At 37.3% G+C, this 27,764-nt stretch overlaps 1 protein-coding gene across 6 annotated transcripts in view; it reads right to left on the bottom strand.

Moving 5' to 3' along the window:
- Window positions 1-27,764, bottom strand: part of LOC126281189 (B-box type zinc finger protein ncl-1-like) — a 142,895-nt gene that overhangs the window by 64,042 nt on the left and 51,089 nt on the right. For all 6 annotated transcript variants that reach the window (XM_049979897.1, XM_049979892.1, XM_049979893.1 and 3 more), the window contains exons 4-7: window positions 27,255-27,434; window positions 27,025-27,165; window positions 25,073-25,404; window positions 5,515-5,719 (exon numbers count right to left, since the gene is read on the bottom strand). In XM_049979897.1, coding sequence (XP_049835854.1) covers window positions 5,515-5,719; window positions 25,073-25,404; window positions 27,025-27,165; window positions 27,255-27,434 — 858 coding nt within the window. The remainder of the gene's footprint in view (window positions 1-5,514; window positions 5,720-25,072; window positions 25,405-27,024; window positions 27,166-27,254; window positions 27,435-27,764) is intronic.

Raw genomic sequence — 27,764 nt, 5'->3', positions numbered from 1 at the left:
GTGCTGTGGTTTCTTAGTTCCTTATTCACACAAAAGCAAGAGTGGAATGATTAATTTTTTTTTAAACTAAAAAAGACTTTTCTAATAAGCAATGATAAGCAATGAATACTCAGTCTTCTTCTTCTTCTTCTTCTTCTTCTTACTAACTACAATAGAAACTGGTAGTTTTCTGATTTTACTGTAAGCCTTGCTTCAAGCAAACCATGGGAACAGGATGAAAAATGCCTGCACCAACACAAATCTAGTCTATTAATACCACATACAATTATGTCTCTTGAAAAATGTTGCCACAAAAGTTTGTTGTCTAATACTGAACTTGAGAGATACAGAACAATGACATAAACACACCGGGAGAATATAATTTGAAGAACTGTTGTTAATGTATAAACTATTGTTTGGTTTTTTCATTCTGGTGTTTGGCTACACTACTACAGATTAATCTCTCAGGTAGGGTTAATAATTTAATTAATGAGAATTAAAAATTCTTCCTGCACGATTAGGCGCAGCCTCTATATTATTTCACGACTTTTTTTTCTGCAACATTATTTAAAATCACTTCTCTTTGTTTTTTGAAATGCAGGTTTTTACTTTAGAACCCTTCACATGTATTCAAAAGCATAGCTGTGTGAAAATCTCTGATCATTATATTTCAGTTACTATTCATTCTGGCAATGGGTTGGAGGATTCAAGTGTTGCACAAAGGGTGACTGCAGTCACTCTGCACATCAAGAAATACATCATGGAGGCAACAAAAGAAACTTGCACATATGTTGTCTATTAAATTCACATTATGATGTGAAACTACTGCTGAGAATTTCAGTTAACTGTTCCATTAGTTACATTTATACACAATACCCGACTTTCAAAGTTAGATGGAATAGTTTACGAAGCATGGATTTTCAATGCAGCACTGGTAACCTGCCACAACACTACAAATTTTGGTAATTATACTACCTACATAGCTTGTTTTCTTTGTATACTCTAGGGACTGAATGTAGTTAAAAACACTGATACAGCAGTATTGCTTTAATTTCAATAATGAGTGTAAAGAACATATTAAAAATTTTGTTTGCAACATACTCAGATGGTTTAACTGTTGATAAAAGCTGCAAGATGTCACTGTCTCCGTCTAATTCAAACTACTACTGATATGAACAAATAACAACAGAAAACATTTCTTTTAATTTGTTTAGAAATTGACTGAGGTTCTCTAGCTGATGGCTTAATATGATAAAGCCACAAACTTTTAACATAGCCATGGATAACCGATGCACTGTGAACCTATCGCACAGAAACACTGACTATTTCTGGAGTAGCTGTGTGAAAAAATTTTTAACCCATAAAGATAAAATGATTCTGTCTATAGCACAGGACTGTGAGTTGTTGTGGGGCTTCTCTTTAAACACAGAGTACCTATCACAGAACATGAAATAAAAATCAACTGTCACATAATGAAATCTCTGTAATCCTACCATTTCTAGTTTCATTTTCTCTAAGCAATCATATTTACAGAAAGAAAGAACAAAAATTGCAAAACTTAGTAGTTTCACATAGTAAACTTTTAAAATTGAATGATATTTCTTGACAGTTAAATAATCTTGTTTTCTGTGCATCCTCTTTCCAGCTCTAACATAATTCTGCATGTGATGTGGCAACTCGAGAAAATTAGATTGCCTGCCACAAGCGCCAAGAAAGCTAACTATACTCTGACATACAACCAAAATAGCATCCAAAAATTTGAAACTTCAACATATAGGAAAATAGGAATGCGGGTAAGCTACTACAAACAGCATAGTGAACGCATTATTGTGGCCAAGATAGATACGAAGCCCACACCTACTACAGTAGTACAAGTTTATATGCCAACTAGCTCTGCAGATGACGAAGAAATTGAAGAAATTTACGATGAAACAAAAGAAATTATTCAGATAGTGAAGGGAGACGAAAATTTAATAGTAATGGATGACTGGAATTAGAGTGTAGGAAAAGGGAGAGAAAGAAACATAGTAGGTGAATATGGATTGGGGCTAAGAAATGAAAGAGGAAGCCGCCTAGTAGAATTTTGCACAGAGCACAACTTAATCATAGCTAACACTTGGTTTAAGAATCATGAAAGAAGGTTGTATACGTGGAAGAACCCTGGAGATACTAAAAGGTATCAGATAGATTATATAATGGTAAGGCAGAGATTTAGGAACCAGGTTTTAAGTTGTAAGACATTTCCAGGGGCAGATGTGGACTCTGACCACAATCTATTGGTTATGAACTGTAGATTAAAACTGAAGAAACTGCAAAAAGGTGGGAATTTAAGGAGATGGAACCTGGATAAACTGACTAAACCAGAGGTTGTACAGAGTTTCAGGGAGAGCATAGGGAACAATTGACAGGAATGGGGGAAAGAAATACAGTAGAAGAAGAATGGGTAGCGTTGATGGATGAAGTAGTGAAGGCAACAGAGGATCAATTAAATAAAAAGACGAGGGCTTGTAGAAACCCTTGGGTAACTGAAGAAATATTGAATTTAATTGATGAAAGGAGGAAATATAAAAATGCAGTAAATGAAGCAGGCAAGAAGGAGTACAAACATCTCAAAAATGAGATCGACAGGAAGTGCAAAATAGCTAAGCAGGGATGGCTAGAGGACAAATGTATGGATGTAGAAGCTTATCTCACTAGGGGTAAGATAGATATTGCCTACAGGAAAATTAAAGAGACCTTTGGAGAGAAGAGAACCATGTGTATGAATATCAAGAGCTCAGATGGCAACCCAGTTCTAAGAAAAGAAGGGAAGGCAGAAAGGTGGAAGGAGTATATAGAAGGTTTATACAAGGGCGATGTACTTGAGGACAATATTATGGAAATGGAAGAGGATGTAGATGAAGACGAAATGGGAGATACGATACTGCGTGAAGAGTTTGACAAAGCACTGAAAGACCTGAATCGAAACAAGGCCCCCGGAGTAGACAACATTCCATTAGAACTACTGACGGCCTTGGGAGAGCCAGTCATGACAAAACTCTACCAGCTGGTGAGCAAGATGTATAAGACAGGTGAAATACCCTCAGACTTCAGGAAGAGTGTAATGGTTCCAATCCCAAAGAGGGCAGGTGTTGACAGATGTGAGAATTACCGAACTATCAGTTTAATAAGTCACAGCTGCAAAATACTAACGCGAATTCTTTACAGACGAATGGAAAAACTGGTAGATGTGGACCTCGGGGAGGATCAGTTTGGATTCCGTCGAAATGTTGGAACACGTGAGGCAATACTGACCTTACGACTTATCTTAGAAGAGAAATTAAGAAAAGGCAAACCTACGTTTCTAGCATTTGTAGACTTAGAGAAAGCTTTTGACAATGTTGACTGGAATACTCTCTTTCAAATTCTAAAAGTGGCAGGGGTAAAATACAAGGAGCGAAAGGCTATTTACAATTTGTACAGAAACCAGATGGCAGTCATAAGAGTCGAGGGGCATGAAAGGGAAGCAGTGGTTGGGAAAGGAGTGAGACAGGGTTGTAGCCTCTCCCCGATGTTATTCAATATGTATATTGAGCAAGCAGTAAAGGAAACAAAAGAAAAATTTGGAATAGGTATTAAAATTCATGGAGACGGAGTAAAAACTTTGAGGTTCGCCGATGACATTGTAATTCTGTCAGAGACGGCAAAGGACTTGGAAGAGCAGTTGAACGGAATGGACAGTGTCTTGAAAGGAGGATATAGATGAACATCAACAAAAGCAAAACGAGGATAATGGAATGTAGTCAAATTAAATCGGGTGATGCTGAGGGAATTAGATTAGGAAATGAGACACTTAAAGTAGTAAAGGAGTTTTGCTATTTGGGGAGCAAAATAACTGATGATGGTCGAAGTGGAGAGGATATAAAATGTAGACTGGCAATGGCAAGGAAAGCGTTTCTGAAGAAGAGAAATTTGTTAACATTGAATATAGATTGATGTATCAGGAAGTCGTTTCTGAAAGTATTTGTTTGGAGTGTAGCCATGTATGGAAGTGAAACATGGACGATAACTAGTTTGGACAAGAAGAGAATAGAAGCTTTCGAAATGTGGTGCTACAGAAGAATACTGAAGATAAGGTGGCTAGATCACGTAACTAATGAGGAGGTATTGAATAGGATTGGGGAGAAGAGAAGTTTGTGGCACAACTTGACTAGAAGAAGGGATCGGTTGGTAGGATATGTTTTGAGGCATCAAAGGATCACAAATTTAGCATTGTAGGGCAGCGTGGAGGGTAAAAATCGTAGAGGGAGACCGAGAGATGAGTACACTAAGCAGATTCAGAAGGATGTAGGTTGCAGTAGGTACTGGGAGATGAAGCAGCTTGCACAGGGTAGAGTAGCATGGAGAGCTGCATCAAACCAGTCTCTGGTCTGAAGACAACAACAACAACAACAACAACAACAACAACAACAGAAATAAAATCGTTTTGAGGTGAAGAAATCATCGAGCAATGTTTGGAGCACTATTTCATTCAGAGGCCAGGTTCCTTGAAGGTTGCTCATACAAAGAGGAAAATATATAAATTTGAGGGCGCAAGATCAGGTGAACAGGGTGAGTGTGGAAAGACTTCCCAACCCAACTCTTGTATGGGGCTTTAAGTCAGTCTACCAGAATGCAGACAGGTGTTCTCATGGAGTAGCATCACTTCACGCAGTCTTCTTGGTGATCATTCTTGGACTGAGTCTCCAAGACATCAAAGTTGCTAACAAAAAATGTCAGCATTAGTTGCACCTCGGGGAATCAACTTGTGATATACACCACCTTCACTGTTCAACCAGATACATAACATCATATTATGTGGATGCACACAGGCCTTTATACTAGAAATTCCTGCTTCGTTTGGGCTCAACCGTACCTTTCTTTTCCTTATGTTAGAATAAAGACAACATTTCTGGCCATCAATTAACGAGTCAGTTGACGACAATCAAGCATTCGGCCACCCGCAGATTTTTGTGCCTTTGGCTTAGAGGATGCGGTACCCATACATCTAATTTTCGAACCTTCCCCATTGCTTGCAAACATTGCTTGATCATAGAATGATCCCAGTGCATCACATTTGCCAGTTCTCAAGTACAGTGCCATGGATCACTGTGGATCTTCTTCAAACACCTGAGGTCTTCCTGAGTCACTTTTGTCGAAACACTCCTCCTAAAAATTAAAAAAACCATTTTATTGCCGTCCTCTGTCCGAATGCATTATCCCCACACATGGCATGAATGTTTTTGGCTGAGGCTGCTGCTGTCACCCTTCTACTGAATTCAAAAAGATGATTATGTCAAAAGGTTCAGGTTTCTCCACTTGGCACTCCTATTTTTGACATCCACAGCTCCCCCTCACTATCTCCAAATGACAAAACAGCAATATGTAAACTCAGATGGCGAAAGTTAACAAAAAAAAACTGATGAATAATACTATAGCAACCAAAATACCAACATGCACAACAAAAACACTATGAACTAATGCATAAACCTAATATAAAAACAAAAATCAACTCACCTTGATAGCATCTTCAAATTTATTAATATCTGTGTTGAACTCAATTGTGGTGGTTACATCTGGTTTTGGCGTGTTATTGATTAAATAAAGCAACTGAGCTCCAACAAGCTTCTTTAGCGACAGAATTTCTACAATATTTCCATGCTCCAAGAGCCGAGAAGTAAATTTGCAAGCATCATTTATTTTTTCCATTGTCTTTTCAATGCTGGAAAAAAAATAATTAAAAAAACATGTTTAGTTTTCTATATTATAAATATATTTCATTCTCTCAAGTCTCCAACATTACAGAATTGAACTTAAAGGCAGAGTCGCCTCACTCCCTTCACCACCTGAAAAACATTATTACACACACACACACACACACACACACACACACACACATACACACACCCCAATTGAGACAGACTATTGATTTTGAAAGTCTCTATTCATCAAACTATTAGTTTACAATCATTAGTTAATATGACTGCTTGAGACTTCCTACTGGCACCTTTAAGTTCTGCAAGATAGACATTTGTGTGAAGACCTCAGCTGGCAAACAGCGTTTTCCCTACATTCAAAGTCCGTTCACAAGTGGACCTCCACCTCTACAGCTATCTACTGCCATTCCATTTGCACAGGTAGGGCACCAAGTTATTTTGTACACACTCTACATCTAACGTATCATCAATGAAACACGGCACAATTTCAACAAAACAGAAGACCTGTCCCAAATGTGTTTTAAATTTCAGTGTAGACAAATGTATAGCTGATTTGCTCAATCTCAAATTAAGATGTACAGCAAGAAAGCAAGCCTTTAAAAAAAAAAATTAGCAACATGCTGCAAAAAAAGAAAAGAGGTAGCTTGAATTTACCAAATTGAAATTCTATGTTACACGAATATATATATATATATTTTCGTGTAAGTTCCTTAATGCTTCTTACTTAGAGGGTATTTTAATAATAAATGTACCTTACACATCTTCTTGTATATGTCTCATGGCTGCAGCTCTCTCCTTTTGCTACAAAGCAGAGAAGACGGTCTGTCTACTAAGAAACAGATTTCATAAATACTACCTGCAACCTTAATATTGTGTGTCATGAATTGATTAAAATGCTTTCTTACAAACTCATTCTTATCATCTCTCCAGTTTACTTCAAGTAACTAGTATGCACATTCTTTAATGTTCCGTAAATGTACCAAAACATTGGTATTTACACATACAATAACTGTTAGTAACACGTCAAAATTTATCTTTCACACTTACAGTTTTGTATGTTCTGCCACTAACCATCCACGATTTCCTTATCTTTCTCAACACTAGATTTCAAACCTTTTCAATATCATCCAAATGGGAAAAGTTATTTGTGTTTATAAAGCCTTTGCTGAAAGTGATTTCTTCCCCATTAGCAAGCTCATATGAATCGCTAGACTCAGAAGAAATGGTGTTCCCTCTTCCAAATCACTCACTACTGTTTCAGAAATATATGCAATTATCAAGAATGAAATTTTCAATCTGTAGCGGAGTGTGCACTGATATGAAACTCCCTGGCAAATTAAAACTGTGTGGCAGACCGAGACTCAAACTCGGAACCTTTGCCTTTCACAGGAAAGTGCTCTACGAACTGATCTACCCCAGCAAGACTCACGATCCATCCTCACAGCCCTTCTTCCACCAGAACGCCACCTCCTACCTTCCAAACTTTCTTCCAGAGGCACTAGTCTTGCAAGGTTCACAAAAGAGTTTCTGTGAACGTTGGAAGGTAGGAGACAAGGTACTGCCGAAGTACAGCTGTGATGACAGATAGCGAGTTGTGCTTGGGTGGCTCAGTTGGTAGAGCACTTGTCTGATAAAGACAAAGGCCCCAAGTTAATCTTGGTCTGGCTCACAGTTTTAAACTGCCAGGAAGTTTTATATGCAATTACATTTATGAAAACCAAAACGAAAGACACAACTGAAAAACAACTCCGATGTTCATAATTCTGCTGCATAATGTTCCAGCAAACAAATAACAGTCATTTGATGCAACAAAGAGATAATCACATAAGCTACCTCTTTTTTGCAACAAACTACTCTGACACAACATTCCATTTCTTGAGTAACAAGAGAACTAATAACTGGTGTTACATCTTGCTTGGACAGAATGGGAGAGCTTCCCCATCCTTCCCCCAAAAGCAAGACCGTATATGATTTACCAAACAACCCCGGAATGGGGCTACTTCCAGGACAAAGCTCCTACCATCTTTCTGCAGTAAATCCCATTACTGACATGATATGGTACAACTTTCCTTCAAGTACTGTGAAATAACATTTGTTTCTTAATTTTTTACTGTTTTTCTTTGCACATTAAAATTTCTTGAATTTGGGATGGTTACAGATTATCAGATGACATGTACTGAGCAGCCTACTCTCCGTTAACAAGTAGGTGCACCTGTGAATTTTTACAATGTTACTACACGTGTTGGGCATTCTTTACTCAAGTGAAAAGAAAAAAAAAGGCTATTAAGGAAATTGCAATGTACATGTGTACATCATAACATTTAGAGTATTTTAAAGATGTATTTAATGACTTAAGACATAAGCACACACTTCTCATAACGACAAAAATAAATTTCTCACAAAAACAACGTATTCAGGAGAGTTTGTCTTTTTATGTTTAATCAGAATCGTAACTGATACAGTGACTACAGTATCGTATGCCCGGGGTACTTTTTACCCAGGCACTAGAAGACACATCTATAATCAAAAAGACAGTGTGTGGAATTGGAGAACTCCCGTACTGTTTCAAGGAGGGACTGGTGGCTGAAAGGTTACAGATGTCTATTTATCTAACAATGCTACAGTGGGATAAATTTTACACCACACGTGTGCTTACGGGTTAAAATTTAGGGTGTAACTACTTTTATGATTTATGTTACTATCAGTGTCAAGGGTACTAGTAGCATTGAATCGCGCATTCTTATATAGGATTCCTCAAATTACTTTACCAACTGTTTATTTAACTGTTTATTTCTATTGTTTTCTTTTCTTTTCTTTTCTTTTCTTTTCAAAGTGTCTAATTCTTAATAACTGTTAAGAGGAGTGGCTGAGCAGTGGAATTATGTCGTATTCAAATATAGACAGAAGTAAACAGGCAGAAAACAGCGCTGTGGTCAGCAACGCCTATAAACAACACCATACGTCTGGCACAGCTGTTAGATCAGTTATTCCTGCCAAAATGGCAGGTTATCATGATTTAAATGAGTTTGAATGTGGTGTTACAGCTGGCGCATGAGTGATGGGATGCAGCATCTCTGAGGTAGCGATGAAGAGGGGATTTTCCCGTGTGACCATTTCCATGAGTGTACCACGAATACAACCCCCCCCCCCCCCCCCCCCAATGACCCATGGACCTTGCAATACAGATAGCCATACGGTAGGTGCAACCACAATGGAAGGCTATCTGTTGAGAGGCCAGACAAACGCGTGGTTCCTGAAGAGATGCAGCAGCCTTTTCAGTAGTTGCAGGGTCGACACTCGGGATGATTGACTTATCTGGCCCGGTAACATTAACCAGAACGGTCCTGCTGTGTTGGTACTGATAATGGTTAAAAGCAAGGAGAAACTACAGCCGTTAATTTTTCGCGAGGGCATGCATCTTCACTGTATGGTTAAATGACGATGGCATCTTCTTGAGTAAAATATTCCAGAGGTAAAAAGTCCCCCATTCGGATCTCCAGGCAGGGACTACTCAGGAGGATGTTGTTACCAGGAGAAAGAAAATTGACGTTCTACGGATCGGAGCATGGAAGGAAAGCACTGGTTGGGAAGGGAGTGAGACAGGGTTGTAACCTATCCCCGATGTTATTCAATCTGTGTAGTGAGCAAGAAATAAAAATTTGGTGTAGGAATTAAAATCCATGGAAAAGGAATAAAAAGGGAAATGGATAGGTTAAAGTTATAGTGGGAATTAGTGAAGTTCGGTGGCAGGAGGAACAAGACTTCTGGTCAGGAGAATGCAGGGTTATAAATACAAAATCAAATAGGGGTAATGCAGGATTAGGTTTAATAAGGAATAAAAAATAATAGGAGTGCGAGTAAGCTACTACAAACAGCATAGTGAACGCATTATTGTAGCAAAGATAGACACGAAGCCCACACCTACCACGGTAGTACAAGTTTGTACGACAATTAGCTCAACAGATGATGAAGAGATTGAAGAAATGTTATGATTAGATAAAAGAAATTATTCAGATAGTGACAGGAGACAAAAATTTGATAGTCAATGGGGACTGGAAATAAATAGTAGGAAAAGGAAGAGAAGGAAAAGTAATAAGTGAATATGGAATGGGGTAAGGGATGAAAGACCTGGTAGAATTTTGCACAGAGCATTACTTGGTCACAGCTAACATTTGGTTTAAGAATCATGAAAGAAAGCTGTATATGTGGAAGAGGCGTGGAGACAATGGAAGATTTCATATAGATTATATAATGGTAAGACAGAGATTTAGGTGGTGTGTTGGGGCTTATGGGCACTCAACATCGAGGTCATCAGCGCCCTGACACACATTAAAAGGAACGAACGTGGACAAACCTAAGAAAACTAAAGCACACACTCAAAGAAAGCAGGAAAAGAAGGAAAATGCTACATAAGAAAGTAAAACCTAAGGAAAGGGCAAACATAGCAACAAGAATGTCACAGGAAATTGTTATTGGCTGCCCACTTACATAAAATATGGGCTAGCTTGTCACACAGTGAGCAAATTAAAATCCTCTCCCTACAATCATTGTAAAAACATTTGACATGTCACAGAACTTTAAAATTTTAGCCACATTCGTCCGAGTGTTGCCTAAAAGAGATGGCAGACCAGGTTTTAAACTGTAAGACATTTGCAAGGGCAGATGTGGACTCTGACCACAATCTATCGGTTATGAACTGTAGATTAAAACTGAAGAAACTGCAAAAAGGTTGGGATTTAAGGAGATGGGATCTTGATAAACTGACAGAACCAGAGGTTGACGTGAGTTTCAGAGAGAGCAATAGGGAACGACTAACAGGAATAGGGGAAAGAAATACGTTAGAAGAAGATAGGGTAGCTTTGAGGGATGAAATAGTGAAGGCAGCACAGGATCAAGTACTTAAAAAGCCGAGGACTAGTAGAAATCCTTGGGTAACAGAAGAGATACTGAATTTAATTGATGAAAGCAGGAAACATAAAAATGTGGTAAATGAAGCAGGCAAAAAGGAATACAAACGTCTCTACTAATGCAATGGGACAAACATTGGCTGAGGAACGCTTCGACTCCTATGAAGAAGTCAAAAATTGGGTGTCTCATTGGTCTGCTTCAAAAGACCAACGTTTCTACTGGTGTGGTGTCCACAAATTGCCAGAAAGATGGTCAAAATATATAGAAAGCAATGGTGAGTACTTCGAATAAAATGTTCTTACTTTTCAATTCAAAATTAGTGTTTCATTTTCGCAAAAAAAATGCTCATTTCTTACCGGTACACTGGTACATTTCTTGCACATGTAGACATAGAGAAAGCTTTAGACAATGTTGATTTGAATACTCTCAAATTCTGAAGGTGGCAGAGGTCAAATACAGGGAGCGAAAGGCTATTTACAATTTGTACACAAACCACTTGGCAGTTGTAAGAGTCGAGGGGCACGAAAGGGAAGCAGCAGTTGGGAAGCAACAGTTGGGACGGGAGTGAGACAGGGTTGTAGACTATCCCTGATGTTATTCACTCTGTGTAGTGAGCAAGCAGTAAAGGAAACTAAAGAAAAGTTTGGAGTAGGAATTAAAACCCATAGAGAAGAAATAAAAACTTTGACGTTTGTCCAATGACATTGTAATTCTGTCAGAGACAGCAATGGACCTGGAAGAACAGTTGAATGGAATGGAACGGAACGTCTTGAAAGGAGGATATAAGATGAACATCGACAAAAGCAAAATGAGGATAATGGAATGCAGTCTAATTAAATCAAATAATGTTTAGGGAATTAGATTAGGAAATGAGATGCTTAAAGTAGTAAATGAGTTTTGCTATTTGAGGAGCAAAATAACTGACAACAGTAGAAGTAGAGAGGATATAAAATGTAGACTAGCAATGGCACGGAAAGTGTTTCTGAAGAACAGGAATTAGTTAACATCGAGTAAAGATTTAAGTGTCAGGAAGTCGTTTCTGAAAGTATTTCTATGGAATGTAGCCACGTATGGAAGTGAAACATAGGACGATAAATAGTTTAGACCAGAAGACAATAGAAGCTTTCCAAATCTTGTGTTACAGAAGAATGCTGGAGATTAGATGGGTGGATCTGTAACTAATGAGGAGGTACTGAATAGAATTGGAGAGAAGAGGAATTTGTGGCACAACTTGACTAGAAGAAGGGATTGGTTGGTAGGACATGTTCTGAGGCATCAAGGGATCACCAACCGTGGAGGATAAAAATTGTAGAGGGAGAGCAAGAGATGAATACACTAAGCAGATTAGGAAGGATGTAGAGTGCAGTAGTTACTTGGAGATGAAGAAGCTTGCCCAGGATAGAGCACCATGGAGAGCTGCATCAAACCAGTCTCTGGACTTAAGAACACAACACACCGTGGATATCAGGAATCCAGTAAATCATCATCCCTGCAGCTCGAGAAAGGTCCTGCAAGAACAGTGTCAACAACAACTGATGAGAATCATTCAATGTGACAGAAGTGCAACCCTTCTGCAAACTGCTGCAGATTTCCTTGATGGGCCATCAACTAGAGTCAGTGTGCGAACCATTTAACAAAATATCATCGATATGGGCTTTTGGAGCAGAACGCCCACTCGTGTACTCTTGATAACCGCACGACTCAAACTTTACAACTCGCTTGGGCCCGTCAACATGGACATTGGACTGTTGATGACTGGAAACATGATGCTGGTTGGAAGAGTCTCATTTCAAATTGTATTGACTGGTTCGACATGTATGGGTATGGAAACAACCTCATGAATCCATGGATCCCGCATGTCAGTTGGGGACTGTTCAAGCTGGTGGAGGCTCTGTAATGGTGTGGGGCATGTGTAAGTAGAGCGATGTGGGACCCTTGATATGTCTAGATACGACTGCCAGGTTGCACGTATGTAAGCATCCTGTCCAATTGCCTACATTCATTCATGTCCATTACGCATTCCAACGGTCTTGGGCAATTCCAGCAGGATGATGCGAGACCCCATACATCCAGAATTGCTACACAGTGGCTTTGGGAACAATCTTCCAAGTTTAAACACTTCTGCTGGCCACCAAATTTCCCAGACATGAACATTATTGTATCTGGGATGCCTTGCAGTGCACTGTTCAAAAGAGATCTCCACTCCCTCGTACACTTAACAGATTTATGGACACTCCTGCAGGATGCAAAGCACTAGTTCAGACATTAGTCGAGTCCATGCCACGACGTGTTGTGGCACTTCTGTCTGCTCGCAGGAGCCCTACATGATATGTACCAGTTTCTTTGGCTCTTCAATGTAAAAAAACACAGAGACAAGAAAAAAATTTGTTAAATAATTGTCTAATGACAATTCAGAACGGTGATACTGCATACGTTTGGATGTAAGCTGGATGCGTGGTCAAAGATGTCAGAACCAGAATCATCAAGAGCTGGGTAGGGCAGACCCAAGTAAGTGAGACTAAGCAGGAAAGGATACAAAGGAAAGGACTAGAGGATCTCCATAGGTAATACAAGAGCAATTTCTTACAAATAAGAAAAGCCATCATCACTCTGAAGATTGTTTTGAACAATACAGTGCTTTGCTAGACATGGTCCTTTTGGAGATGGTATGGCACTGCTTTCCTTCAGCCTTTTAAATGACCTACCACAGATTACTTGGCATTTTTCACATCACTAAACATTGTCAGAGGTGAAAGAGTCATAAACAGACAGATAAAAATCCTATGTTTGACCACGGATCGAATGCAAAACCTCTGGATTTGTAGTCTGACCTTTACCACTAACAAGGATAGGTTCCCAGTGGTGGGATCAACTTTCGAAATCTTCTATACAATGATGTAGATTAAGGTCTCAGGTATCACACCCTGCAGACTTTCACCCTGTAGGGCCCTCGTTTGCAAGTAATTAAAAGAAGAAGAAGAAGAAGAAGAATTGGAATTTTGAATCATGTTCTACAGCTGTGAAGAAGTGATGTATAGCAGATCAGTTGCACAGCATAATGGTTTAGGTTTTGGCTTCCCAGCCAAAAGACTGTCAGTTCAAAACTCATCAGGTGCTATATAAATTTTATTTTTGAATCTTTAACAAAAAGACTTTGGTCACTTTTTATTCAGTTAATTTGGTTAAATGCAATTATTTTATTTCTCCTTCTTTGTCACATCATTTCAATCATAGTATTACCTTTTTCAGATGCTCAAATTTTTACTTATCATCATTCTTTTTCCACTTAAAATATTTTCTCAACTGAATATAATGCTTTCTTATTTATCTATAATAAGTAGCGACCCGGTATTTCGAAGTTCCATGTAATTTGAGCTGGTTTTAAGAAAATTAAACTTTTATGTAAAACTAGAGTAAAGCCCAGTTTTCATGTGTTGTCCACATGTTTTATACATTTTTTAATGTGTTACATTTTGAGCTTATTTTCAATTTTCCATGTAGAAGACAGGTTAAAACTGACCCACTTCACTTCACTTCACTTCACTTCAGAGTTTTAATTCATAATGCACAGAAATAACATTTGCCCAAGACTGCTAATGCATTTGTATTACAGATGGGCAGGTATCATTAGGTTTCGAGTAGTGTGGTTACTTTCTTTCTTTCTTGACCCTTCACTAACTGCTTCTCTGAAGATTGCATGACTTTTTTTTGTTTTTTTAAAAGCAGCAATCTTATTTTAAAACAAAGGGCTATGGACAATTTCTTTAAAATATGACGCATTTTTCAACTTGAAAATGTGTGCTCATATACACACATAAAACACAGGTACGTACTACACTGTTTTTTATTTATCTTGAGCTCATTCAACATTTATTCACAATTGACCTATTGATTTAGTGGTATTTCCATATAATCCAAGTTGTTTTGTTTTGTTTTGTTTTAATTTGAGGTAGTCTCACCCCCAATTACCTGGGCTCTATTGTACTCGTAAATGAGGGTGAATTAACCTACATCATCATCACACACATGATTTCAAAAAGTCGATCCCACTATCAGGGACCTCTTCTTGTGGCTACCACAATATGGCATGAAATGACAGAACACAATAGTTCCTTTTATGTTTAAAATGACGAAGCACACATATCTCATTATTGTGCTAAATTAGACCAGTGCTCCCAGTCAATTTCTCTGAAATGGCAGAAAATTTCAGTGGGCATCATTCACATATCTGTCACAGTTTGAACAAAACTAGAATAACATGTTTCTTGACAGCTACACCAAGTCATTAATATCAAATGCTTCATGAAAGTGCCTAAAAGGAGTAACATATAGCAATACCTCTGTTATGCTAAGTAAACTTGGTGAAATATGTTGGGAGATAGTACCAAGACTGCGGAGAAATTACTGTATAAAGGAAATTCAAGTGTGGTTGTATTAACACTTCTGGTTTGGCAGACTTCAGATGCCCATGTGCACCTACATCTATGATCCAAAAGCCAACTCACAATGAGGAGAATGGAGGTACAGGCTGCTTCACATATCAATAATGTAATTCTCTTTCCTGTTATATTAACAAATCATGCCTGGTTCTCACACAGATAACCCCTTTGTTTGCACAAAGCCACCGAAATTGGATGGGCACACAATTATTAAACATACCTCATTTAACATGCTACTGTTCTTTATATCTTTGGATTTCTGCACACAAGTCAAAATATGTGACATATCACATTGCAGAGTAGTTGACAAAAATTTTGTTGGTAATCCCTCATCAAGCCTGTCAACATTATATTTTTAGAATAGGCTTGATAAAAGTTGCCTTCATCACATAGAAGACAAGGTTAAAATAGACATGGCTCCTACATCAACAGCGTTGAGAGATACAGCAATTTAATTACCCTTGGGAAGATACCAAAGCCCAGCACTAGATCGAAAAACGTATACTGTGAACAATCAACACACTGCCTCTAATTGGCTTCTTGCAAATTCCACACATATCTCCACAAAAACCAAAATGGATGAACAGTTCACAGCTACGAGAATTAAAAATCACACCACAACCGCAGCACTCAATGTTTTGAAATAAACAAATTAAATTTATTCACTTTCACTACGCCTCACTAATCAATATCTCCTCCAGCTATACAGGGTGAATCAAAAAGAATCGTCCGATTTGGCATGTCTATAATTCTGAAACTAATAAACATACACAACGAATTTTGTTCATTGATGACTGGGAAACTCAAAAAGTGTTTCTCATATCTTTTCATAAGTGTTCATCAACATATCCTCCTTTAGATGCATGGCATATGCCAATGTGATATTCAAATTGTTCCCACACAGCTGCAAGTTACAGCTTCCATGGCTGTTGTTATGCGATGTCTCAGTTCATTCATTGTTGTTAGTAATGGAGGCACATAGACGGAGTATTTTATAAAACCCCACAAGAAATAATCACATAGAGTCAGGTCCAGTGACCTTTGAGGCCTGTAATGTAAGGCTGAATCATGGGGGGTTCAGTGCAACCTATCAATTGTTCAGTAATCCTTTGATTTAAAAGTATCTGCACTTCCACATGCCAGTGTGGCGGTGCCCCAACCTGTTGGTAAATGAAGTCATTCGAATCAGTCTCCCAACTGTAGGAAAAGAAAGTTCTCAAGCATATCGAGATACGTGCTTCCTGTAGCAATGTTCTCGACAAAGCAAAATGGAGCATATACCTTTTCCTGTGAAACTGCACAAAACATATTACATTTCGAAGAGTCTCTCCCATGTTGTACAACTTCATGTGGTTGTTCCGAACCCCATATTATCACATTACGATGTTTCACCTTTTCATTTAAGTAGGATGTTGTCTCATCACTAAACATTAAGCATGGAAGAAAACTTATCATCCTCCATGTTCCTATGAATGAAATTACAGACCTTCACACATTGTTGTTTGCCATCTTCACGAAGAGCTTGCAGTAGTTGAATTTTGTATGGTTTCACGTGTTAGTGTCGACGCAACACATGCCAGATGGACACCATGGGCATGTTGAGGTGTCGAGCTGCACGGCGAACGGATTTCTGTCGACTCCTTGCAAAACTATAGCGGATGCGTTCGACGTCTATGTCAGACACTTGGAACACCCGGCAATTTGCCTTTACGCAAACAACCTGTTTCTCAGAATTGTTCATGGCATCGTCTAATGCCCTGTGCTGTAGGAGTATCTACAACACACAGAGTACGAAAGTCACGCTGAACAGTTATTATTGACTTGCACTGCGCAAAACGTAGAACAAAAAAACCACTTCAGTTCTCCCGATACCATTTTTACTAGAGCTGAAGTGGGTGCACACTGCTGCTACCTAGTGGGAACAATGTAAACTTGAGTGTTTGCTCTTTCCAACAGTATGTTGTTGAGGCACATGATTCTTTTTCGTGTGCCCTGTATAATAACTTTACAATTTAATGTAAGGTTGCCATTCACTAATCTCACAAACACACACTGAGTCACAATACCAGAAAAAATTAATATCTAAGTAAATTCTTGTCATTCTTCAATAGTTGAAAAACAATATTGTCAAAAAGTAACTTCTGACTTCACAAACATCTAACATTCGAAAACTACACCTCCACCCCACAGGGCCAATACTGCCTACACCAAGGTGGGCTTCTTGATCAACATATCTGACAAGCAGCAAGCAGATCCCAAATTGTTTCAACATTGGACTTTGACCCAAATGCCAACATTCCCACTGATCACTTCTTTTTTCGAGAAAAAACTCTGATAAACACTTAAATCCTGTCACGTATACTTCCATTGTATTTTTCCCACTTTTAAATTTCTTGAGGAGTAGTACGGGTAGCCCCTGAAAACTCTTAAGTCCCAGAGCCAAACAGTTCCCAGCTGCATACAAACATGAGCACTGCTAGCTCATAGAACCTAGAACTCTCTCACAGAAAATCCAACATATAATGACCCTTGCATTGCTGATGTTAAGCTGAGACTACTGAGTACCTTCTCAGAGACTAGAATGTAAAATTACTGTCACATTTACAAAAGAAAATGGGGAATTGCTCTCCCAAACACTTGTCCCTGCAAAATCTGAAATGATATGTTACAAATTAGCAGTATATGTACCAATCCTCTGCAAATCTCCCTGCAGTCTGTTACAATTTTATAGCACTGGGACTATTCTTTATGAAGAGTACCATCCATGAATAACCTTACAGACCTGAAACTTTCTCCATTACAATCATTTAAAGATAGCACAAACATTAATGATAACTCTCCTTTGGGGTACATCAAGAGCTACTTTCACATCCAACACATTCTCTCATTAATAATTATGTACAGCACCACAGCTGAAAAGCAATTACAAAGCTGGTCCAAGAATCCATAAGGTCAAATTTTTGTGAACTATGTGATTTTGTGAAACTGTATCTGATACCTATAAGTTAAAGAATACTATCTCAACCTGCACACCACCACCAATGCCTTCTGAATCTCACAGAGAAAGGAAACTGGTTTCACAAGATCATTTACAGAACTTACATTAACTCCTATAGAGGAAAATATTTGTTTCCATAAAAAATGAGAATGACTTGTTCCTTTTTCCCAATCAGTTGGAAGATTTTGTTGATCTATCATAATCTGCCGCTGAAAGAGGAGCAAATGCTTCTCTTCTCTATCCTTTTCTTTTCCTTTCAAGTGATGCACATACCCCGTCAAATCATTTTCCTGCCTCTATACAGCAATTTCAGTTCATTTTCTATTCTCCAATCTTTTATCTCAGTACCATTATCCACAGTGAAACACTTTCGGTAGGCAGAATTCAAAATTTCAATCTCCTCAACGTCATCCTCCAGTTTGGTACATGTATTACTAAGCCTCATTTAGACAGACACTCCAAGCTGCGTAACTTCTCTTGAAATCATCATTGCGTAACTATTTTAATAAACAGCTGCCTACATGGCAACAATGTTCTTTTCAGTTCAGACATTTTATGAGTATCAATGCATCATTTTGTCTTTGAAACAAAAGCTGTGGCAGTTACATTGGTAGTGGTGAAGTTGGGGCTTGTCTGTCCAAAATCAGTACAAAAATACACAAGTATAACAATGAACACAATCAATGTTTGATAAAAAAGATTCAGATTTTCAAATCTCGTCCAGTGCAGTCCCCAAAAATCATTCCTTCCTTCTCCTCCCATCTGGTAGTCTCCCCTGACCTTTGATTCTGGGTGACTTTCCCGAAATCTATCGCTTTTCCGAGACCCCTCCAGTTCTTTTCCTTCACCCCTCCTCCTTCCCCTTCAACCCTTCTGCCTGAAGAAGGAGCCACTGATTCTGAAAGCTTACCAAATTATAACCTCCTTTTATGAGTGTGATCTGCTGCCACTTGGTGACTAAATTTTTTATCTATCCATTTACATTAAAAACACACGTGTTTCATTTAGTGACTGGATAAATAGAAAACGTTAGCTCAGGTGCTCAGCAATGAAATTTTTGTATATCACTCCAATAACTACTTCAACAACTAAGAAAAATGTCAGTACAATTTTCACTAATTGTAGCATAGTTGAAAATACTGTAGTGAAAGAAAACACATTAATGCATGAAGCATTATTGTCAGAATTGAAACAAGAGAACAAAGTTTTTTTGGCAAGTGGAGACTTTCATGCCTCATCCCGACAGTACCCATATCACATTATGAAATCAACAATTTCCAAATCTGTTTGAAATAATTATGATTCCACCTATTTCAAAAGTTTCTTGTCTCCAGCTTTCAGGGATCAAGCATTTCACTTCATATATGTTATATTTTCTATTTCTTACTGCCCAAAAACCAACAACTTTCTCAGTTCATCTACCTAAAAATACACAACAGACTGTTGTGTGTTGTGAAACCTCGAATGCCCCAAAACCGAATAGTTTCACCAACAACTTTTGCTACTGCGGACCATGCATGCACAGTGACTAATATTAGTTTTAAAACTTACTGTCACAGTTTAGTTCTCTATGAAAACTGCAACTTCTCTATGTATTTCTCCTAAATCATGTCCTATAAGATTCTCAGGAATGTAAGTACACATATGATATCAAAATTCTGGTGTGCTTCAAGAAAATGAGGACAACAAAAGGCTCAGGCGTGTGCTGAATGGGCCAACAAGCCAAGTTATATATAAACTTAGGAATGGTCTTCCTTTCACAACAAATAGCATATGTGCATTCTGGTTGACCCACAGTGCCAAACAATACTAGAGGATAACTACCTTTCCTTTGAGCTGCACTATTTGTTTGGCATGAAAAGGAAATTGCTATATTAAACTCAAATAGGAACTCCCATTTTTATTGCATATCAGATTCTACGCCAAAAAGTACCTGGGGTCTGCCCAAAACATTTTTTTTTTCCCCATTTGTGGTAGATGGCACTGTAATTAACAAAATTAAGTTTTTTTCATTTTTTACATTTAAGAACTGACTCATTTGATTCTACATTGTTTTACATTTTTGATTAAAATGTAATGTATAATCGATGTTTTGTTAATAGCATTGTACCTTCTAAAGTAGGTAATGAACGAATGAAAACGTTCAAAACCACTTGCTGGATCCTTAATTTTAAAAAAATTATAAATATGGAAACTTTTTGGTCTTAACAGTTGATATTATAGCTAAAGATTTAATTTAGTTCTTCAAATTTGATTGCATAGTAAAACTTTTTCACTTAAGACATTTAAAAGTCTTGCAAATAAGCTACTTTTAATGTAACAGTTTTCTGTTCCCTTCGAGTTGATTCTCTGAGTCTCCACATCATCAGGATGATTGATTTCATTGAGTGCCCTCAAATCTCTCTAAGAGAGGGACTGGTATCAGTGTGTTCTTCCTTCCAATTGTAGTATCTTTTGTACCTATTACAGCGCCATCTACCATAAATGAAAAAAAATATTTTGGATTAATCCTTGCCGCCTTTTTTTGTGTTGAATGTGAAACTGCAATAAAAATAGGGGAGTTCCCCTTTGAAAATAAAAAGCTGGTACCATGCAGTGGTGGAACTTTTTTTCATACAATGTCAATTTTTTAGATATTTTGTTGTTTCTAGTTAGACAAGCACCCTGTACCATTCCAGACAAGAAAAATATATACAACAACGTGCAGCTTTTGTTTTCTTCCTTGTGGTCAGTTTTAAAGGAGAACAGGAAATTCGTATTTATGGCTTATCAACTTGTGATCAGAATACTACTATGGAATCTGAATCATCCAAAACTTTGTAATACTAGCCACTAGCAAATTATAATTATGTGAAACACTCTCACTGAAGCTACTATCTTCAAAGATTTGCCAACTGGAGAGGTGTATCTATGCCAATGATTCCAACTGAGTTACCCAATCACTGTAAGTTACCCATTCACTGTAACTAACTTCAACTCCCAATAGGTCATTCCACGTAAACGAGGAAACGTTATCAAAAAATAAATTTTTCTGTGGGAATATTTTCCCCCTGTTACGTATGTAGGTTGGGCATTGAATTTTGTTGGCAAGATTGATTTTTCCCTCCAAAACCTATTGTTTCCTTGTGGGAGCCATTGTTTTGAAGACTATATTGTTGAGTTCATTCATGCAGAAGATTTGATCAATGTCATGGAAAGAAAAAAAAAATCATGAAATTTGTAATAATTCTTTATGGTTTATATATCACTTTAAAGTGCATAACTTCTTCTTCTTTTTGATATATTTTTAGAAGCAAAGAATTTACGCATGATAAATACAAAAACAAAACTCAAAAGTATAACATGAGTTACCAAATGCCAATTTTTTTTTATGATTTTCAAAAAATAAATTTAAGTGTAGAAACTTGTATGCCATGCTGTCCTTCACATAAGTGTATCTGATAATTTGGTGTCTCAAATAAATTTCCTCCTGGAAGCCTTCTCCTTGTATAGGATACTTAATTCACGTAATGCGAGTTACCTTTATTTATGTAACATGAGTTACCATAATTTTTGTAGGATTAATTATAATTTTGAGCAGTCAGATTGGTTCTGAATTACATACAACATAACTAACAATATATTTAAACATATTTAATGTATATTTATCTCCATATGCCACATAAAATCCAATAGGGACTAGCTATTTCTACTTTACAATTATTTTTTAATTTTTGCAGAATGCCTTTAAGTGCAGCTGTAAAGATGAGAAGAAGAAGAAGAAGAAGAAGAAGAAGAAGAAGAAATTGAAAGATGAAGGCAGTTATGAAGAGTATAAAATCAGACACAAGGAAACTATGAAAAAATTCAGGAAAAAGAAGCAGGAACAGGAAATATGTTTGAGTAAAAGAGAACAAGAAAGGATTGCTGCAGACAGGAAACAGAATGTTAGAGAAAGATTTGCCAAGTACAGGAAGCGGCTAAAGGAATCATCTTCAGCTACACCAAGTAGTTCTGTCTCTCCACCGTATCGAAAGAGAAACGTGTACTTCCAGCATCACTCACAAAACAAAAATGTGTTATTAGAAGGTTGTATCATACATTTGTTGAACCTTTATAAGTAGAAGAAATCTCTAAACAAAAAATAAGTGATGAAATAACAAGTGCAGTGAGAAAATTCTATGAAAGGGATGACATTAGCAGACAGGACCCTGGACACAAAGACGTTGTGACTGTAAAAGATGAGAAAGATAAGAGTAATTTGCAAGTACGACACTTGATGTTTCCTTTGAAAGAAACCCATGCAATGTTTTGTGAAGAAAATGGCAAAGTGATGGTAGAAGTAAATTGGTAGAAGTAAATTCGCAGAATTAAGACCCAAACATGTCATGCTTGCCAATAAACTTCCTCACAACATGTCTCTCTGCAAATATCACGAGAATTTCAGCTGTGCCATTAACTCTCTTCATAACACAGTCTCTGAAATACTTGAGTACACCAGTAACTGGCCAGAATTTTTTGTGTGTGCAGAGCTTACAGCCGACTGTTGGTTGGGACAGTGCATGAAATGTAAAGATTTATTGGCAGCTAAACTTCTTGGTTTATGTACTGGCGTACAAGAGTATGGCGTGAAGTGGTATGTGTGGCAGGAGAGTTGGCAGAATTTTGAAAGTAGAGGAAGGAGGTATATTACAGAATCTTATTGATCATATTCTTACCATGAGACCTAAATTTTTAGAGCACTGATACTTTAATACAGAACAATCAAAGAACTATCAGAGTGATAAGGAATCAATGCCTTCTGCAATGCCAACTGCCATGATGCAAATCGATTTTTCTGAACATTTTATATGTGTAAGTCAAGACAAAATTGAAAGTGCACATTGGCAGCAGAATAAAATTAGTATTTTTACTGCCATGATTTGGCATTCATTCAGGTACTTTTCACCACTTTGTTGGTAGCTGATAATCTGGATCACACAAAAAACACTGCCATTCCCTGTATTGATAAAACTTCTTGAAGAACTACCAAAACATATTAGGTAAGTTACAATCTGGTCAGATGGTCCTGCTTCCCAGTTTAGAAACAGATATACTGCAGTGGCTATAAAAGTTCTAAGTAAGAATCAGGCCAAAAGAATTACATGGAAGTACTTTGCAACTTCTAATGGGAAGGGGCCAGTGGATGGAATTGGTGGAGCTGTCAAGTGCCAAGTTTGGTCTCATGTGAAAAGCAGGAAATGTGTTGTGAACAATGGAACAGATTTTGTAAAAGCATTGTTGAATTCTTCTTCTAATGCGACAGCAGTGCTTATGGGTGAAGAAGACTTTAGCCAAAGAAGTAAAAACTACATCTCTCTGCCTTAATCAAGAACTGCACGCCTTTCTTGAACATTTCTAAAATTCATCACTTGGAACTCTATAATAATGAAGTTGTAGGACACACCACTTTATCAGCTGCAGAGGAAAACACTGACAGAAACAGAAAAATCACTAAATATACAAGTAGATGACTGGGTGGTGGCAAAATATGACAATTCAAATCTTCCTGGTAATGTTTCTACAACTGAAAATGGTGAGTTTAAAGTTGATGTCATGATAAAAGATGGGAAGTTTTAGAAGTGGCCTGAAATTAAAGATGAGATATGCTACACTGAAGACAAGATTGTCAGAAAAGTGAACCCTCGAAGTGTTGTAAATTCCCATGGTTTTCTCAAGTTTGACTGTGATCTGTGACAATATAACATGAGTTACCGTGTGTTGCAATGTGAGTGGTGTGTTCATTATGATTTTAATATTGATTTTATTAAAGATTAAATGTTTGGAACTTTGTTAAAATACTAATAATATCTTCTGGTATTGTGTGTAAAACTTAGAAGAAATGTTCCATTAAACAGAGCAGACTTTCGTATTTTATCATATGCAAAAGCCATTTCTTGGAAATACTTAAATATTCTTACTAAGAATAATTATGAGATTTGGTTTTATAAATATAGAAATTTAACAATTACTGTGATATAGGTTTATAGAGCATTCTGTATAAAGTATGTTTTGATGTATAAAAATATTTAATAGAAACATTTCCTTCTGTTAACTGTCCAAAACTTATATTATAAACACCACTTAGTAATGTGAGTTACCATGGAATGACCCCAATGAAGGTTTCTTTTGCAAATTGCAAACAACAATAAACAAGGGTCAAGGTCAGATTGAGCATTAAGAGGACAGAGAGGAAGGGGGAGGAAGTAAACACGGATAGAAGGGATGAGGAGATGGATAGAGGGTAGAGCAAGAGAGGGGTGAGTGAGGGGGGGGGGGCAGTAGTGAGGGGGGGGGGGGGCGGCAATACACTTCTATCTGCCAAAACTACTGATCAACAGTCAGCCTTGCAGCAGCCATACTTGTGCACATTTGGGTATATGTAGTTGTGTGTGTGAATGTGTGTTCTACTATAGAAAGGGCAAGGGTTCAGCCAGCTACTGTTAATACTGTTTTCTTCTGTGTCTTTCTATGTGCCACATGTCAGTCACCTATGCACGAGTGGTAGAATCCCTAATACCAACACATTTTGGAAAAAAATGACACTGCCTCCATTGAGTATTTACAATTAATTCCCTTTACAACAGTATCACAGAAGCATTTCAAAACACAGTGAACAAAAAATGACAAAAATCTACTTGTTGCTTTGTAATTATTAATTCTGTATCACAACAATTAACCAGGCCACAGCACTTACTTACCCATCTTGATGAATTCAAAAGACATACTTGATTAGCCAAGGACAATAAACTTACTATTACCCATTTCTTTACTCAAGCATTAAAACATCTTTAATAACTGGAAGTTTTCCTAATGTTCAGAATAGACTTCATTCAGGGGCTGCTAATAATACTCATATTGTCAAAAACCCAGAGTTTAGTACCTTGTACTCAACGTTAGTTTTAAAGAAAATTTTATCAAAGGTGTAAATTACAGTCTGAGTAGCAAAGACATATATTACTTTACAAAATATACAAATATAATGCAAACCTTACCTGTTATATGTATCCATTATTTTCAACTCTTTTGATTTATGTATCTTAGTCAAATCTTCTAAAGCTTTATCCCTGCACTTCTCAAGCACAGCCTTATAACTATGAAATGTTTCATGAATCAGATCTTTGGCATTATCATGCTGTATCTGCAGTTCACCTAAAGCACTTTCTAAATGGTTTGAAGCACTTTCACAGAACTCTATTTTTGACTTGCTCTCTGCCATGAGACTTTTTAATTCGTCTTTCTGCTGCTCCTCTGCATCTGCTAGGCACTCATAATGATGTTCTGGTGCTTTGTGGTCACTCACCATGCAATTGTTACATATAGGCATCTATAAAAAGCAAAGACATTGGAATCAGCAACAGTAAGCACCTGTGTTCATTCTATTGACTTTACCAAGCAATCAAAAAAATGTATATAAAACTATTGAGCCACACAGTATGCAACGATGAATGTTTTACAACTTGCAATGGTATATAAATTTATTGTGCAATCGCGTATCTGGTTCCTGTGTTATTCTTTAATTAAGCACATATAGAGCTGACTTGAAGTGACTCATGCCACTTTTCAATGGTCCAGAATGGGGGGCAAAAAAAACTGGATGTATGAGCGTCCTAAAATGGAATTTTCATTGCAATACAGAACTTATGCACCTTCCATTTACAAGTGGCAAAGGTGTTCTGTTGAGCATACAGAAGTGTTAATCCAACACAAGAGAGTAATAAGGGCAAAAATGTTTTAACACTTCTGCAAAAGTAACTCCGTGTAACGTTCTTGAACTGGGTACTCTGCATGTATGTGTTTGACTTTTACTGCAAAAATGTCTGCACATGTCAAAGTAACATTGACAATACATCAAGAATGAAGACACACAGAAAAATTGTCTAACAAAAGGTTCTGTGCTAACATCTTAAACCAGCTGGACGAAGACAAGCAATTTTATGGTACAATAGGAGTTTACAGTACACACAAATGATTTTTTTTGAGCAACACCGAAATGGGTAAATCTACTGTAAACCTGAAAATAATTATGTCAAGAGTACATCAGAAATCAGGACACTGAATTTATTCAATTAAACAATATTACACTTAAACAGCAAAGTAAACACACATAACTACCAAACTTTGGAGTAGTGGCAATACGCAAAAATTTGAGGCAAAAGCAAATGCAAAATTGCAGACTGATGAAATATTACAAAAACATGTTATACACGTCCAAAATGGTGGCACATTGTCACACAATGTTAATGAAGTTCATAACTGCTTCTGCGACATGATCACCTTGTTCATATTTTCTCATACTCTTGTTATTAATTCTGAGGATTTGTGGGAGATGAAATTTTTACACCATTCTGACTAGACACATTCCTCTAATGAATAACAAAAATGTGCATCACAACTAAAAAAATTACCCCTAATTTTGGAAAAGGTTTCACAAGAGATCTTGAGACACTGGAAGTCACATCAAACCATTAATGTAATGTAAAATGAACTTGAGATTTTACTAAAAGGACGCCAAAACCAAATTTGTAAGTCATCTTCACAAATTTGTACATTGGAAAATTGTGAAGCCGCCACCATGCATTTTGTATATACTACGTGGTCTGTTCAACGATTACTGTAAACAAAAATTACAAATTTTTTATAGGCACGCACTGTAATGTTATTTGATCATCATCATCATCATCATCATCATCATCATCATCATCATATATGACCATTCAACTGTGTTGGGGAATATTGTGCATATTAAAGAACACTTCTTGTTGTTCATAGTTTTATAACTGTAACCATCCCTCGCCCCAGATATACATAATTAAATGGTGTGTCACAGCTGATGTGCACACTACACAAGAGAACTCACATGGACAGCATCCTCTGCCAACATTCCATATTTTCCAGCAAGCATTATACCATAAAATTAAGTGGAAATACTGTACATAAAGCTTACCTGACACTTAAAACAATAGAACTTCAGACTTTCAGCTGGATGAGTGTCACAAAATATTGGTTTGTGTATGGGGACAACTTCTCTTGAGCTTCGTAAATCCTCAAATGGTACTACCTGATGATTTTCAAAGCAGCGCATAAACTGTAACATTAAGCAATGCAACAATATAGCAAATTATTAATGAAAGTACCAGTTAATGATATTTGACCCAAATCAATGAACCTGCTTACCTGATGTGCTGTGTTGCAGTTAGGGCAAAGGAAGTGGGCACAATCTGAGCAACGAGCTACAGCTTTTTCTTTTGCTTTACAGCTCGTGCATAATACGGCAGTGCTTTCAATAGCAGACATGTCCAATATATTTGTAAGGACATAGTCACATGGAAGAGAGGAAGCTCCCTTTGATCCTGCCTTAAGACATAAATGGTATACATCATTGTTTCTAATTTTGTTTGGAAAATTATTCTATGATTACTTATTACAGAAGATGTTAGACGATCTTCCTTGAAGTTAAAATCTAGTATATGAAAAATAAATGAGGAATTTTTACACAACTAAGAAATGTTCGTATTAAGAGAATACTGAAGGAATTTCAAGGTGTAACATCATCTTCATGTCATGTTTATTACGGGTGAAGAACAGCCCGGATAGGACAAGGATGGGGCATGAAATTTAATGGCCAACTTATGAAAGAATACGCCCAGAATTCTCCTGGAGTGATTTAAGGAAACTACAAACAAT

The sequence above is a fragment of the Schistocerca gregaria genome, chromosome 7, assembly GCF_023897955.1.
Source record: "Schistocerca gregaria isolate iqSchGreg1 chromosome 7, iqSchGreg1.2, whole genome shotgun sequence".
In the NCBI taxonomy this organism is placed as follows: Eukaryota; Metazoa; Arthropoda; class Insecta; order Orthoptera; family Acrididae; genus Schistocerca; species Schistocerca gregaria.
This window is presented reverse-complemented; position numbering and strand designations above follow the sequence as displayed.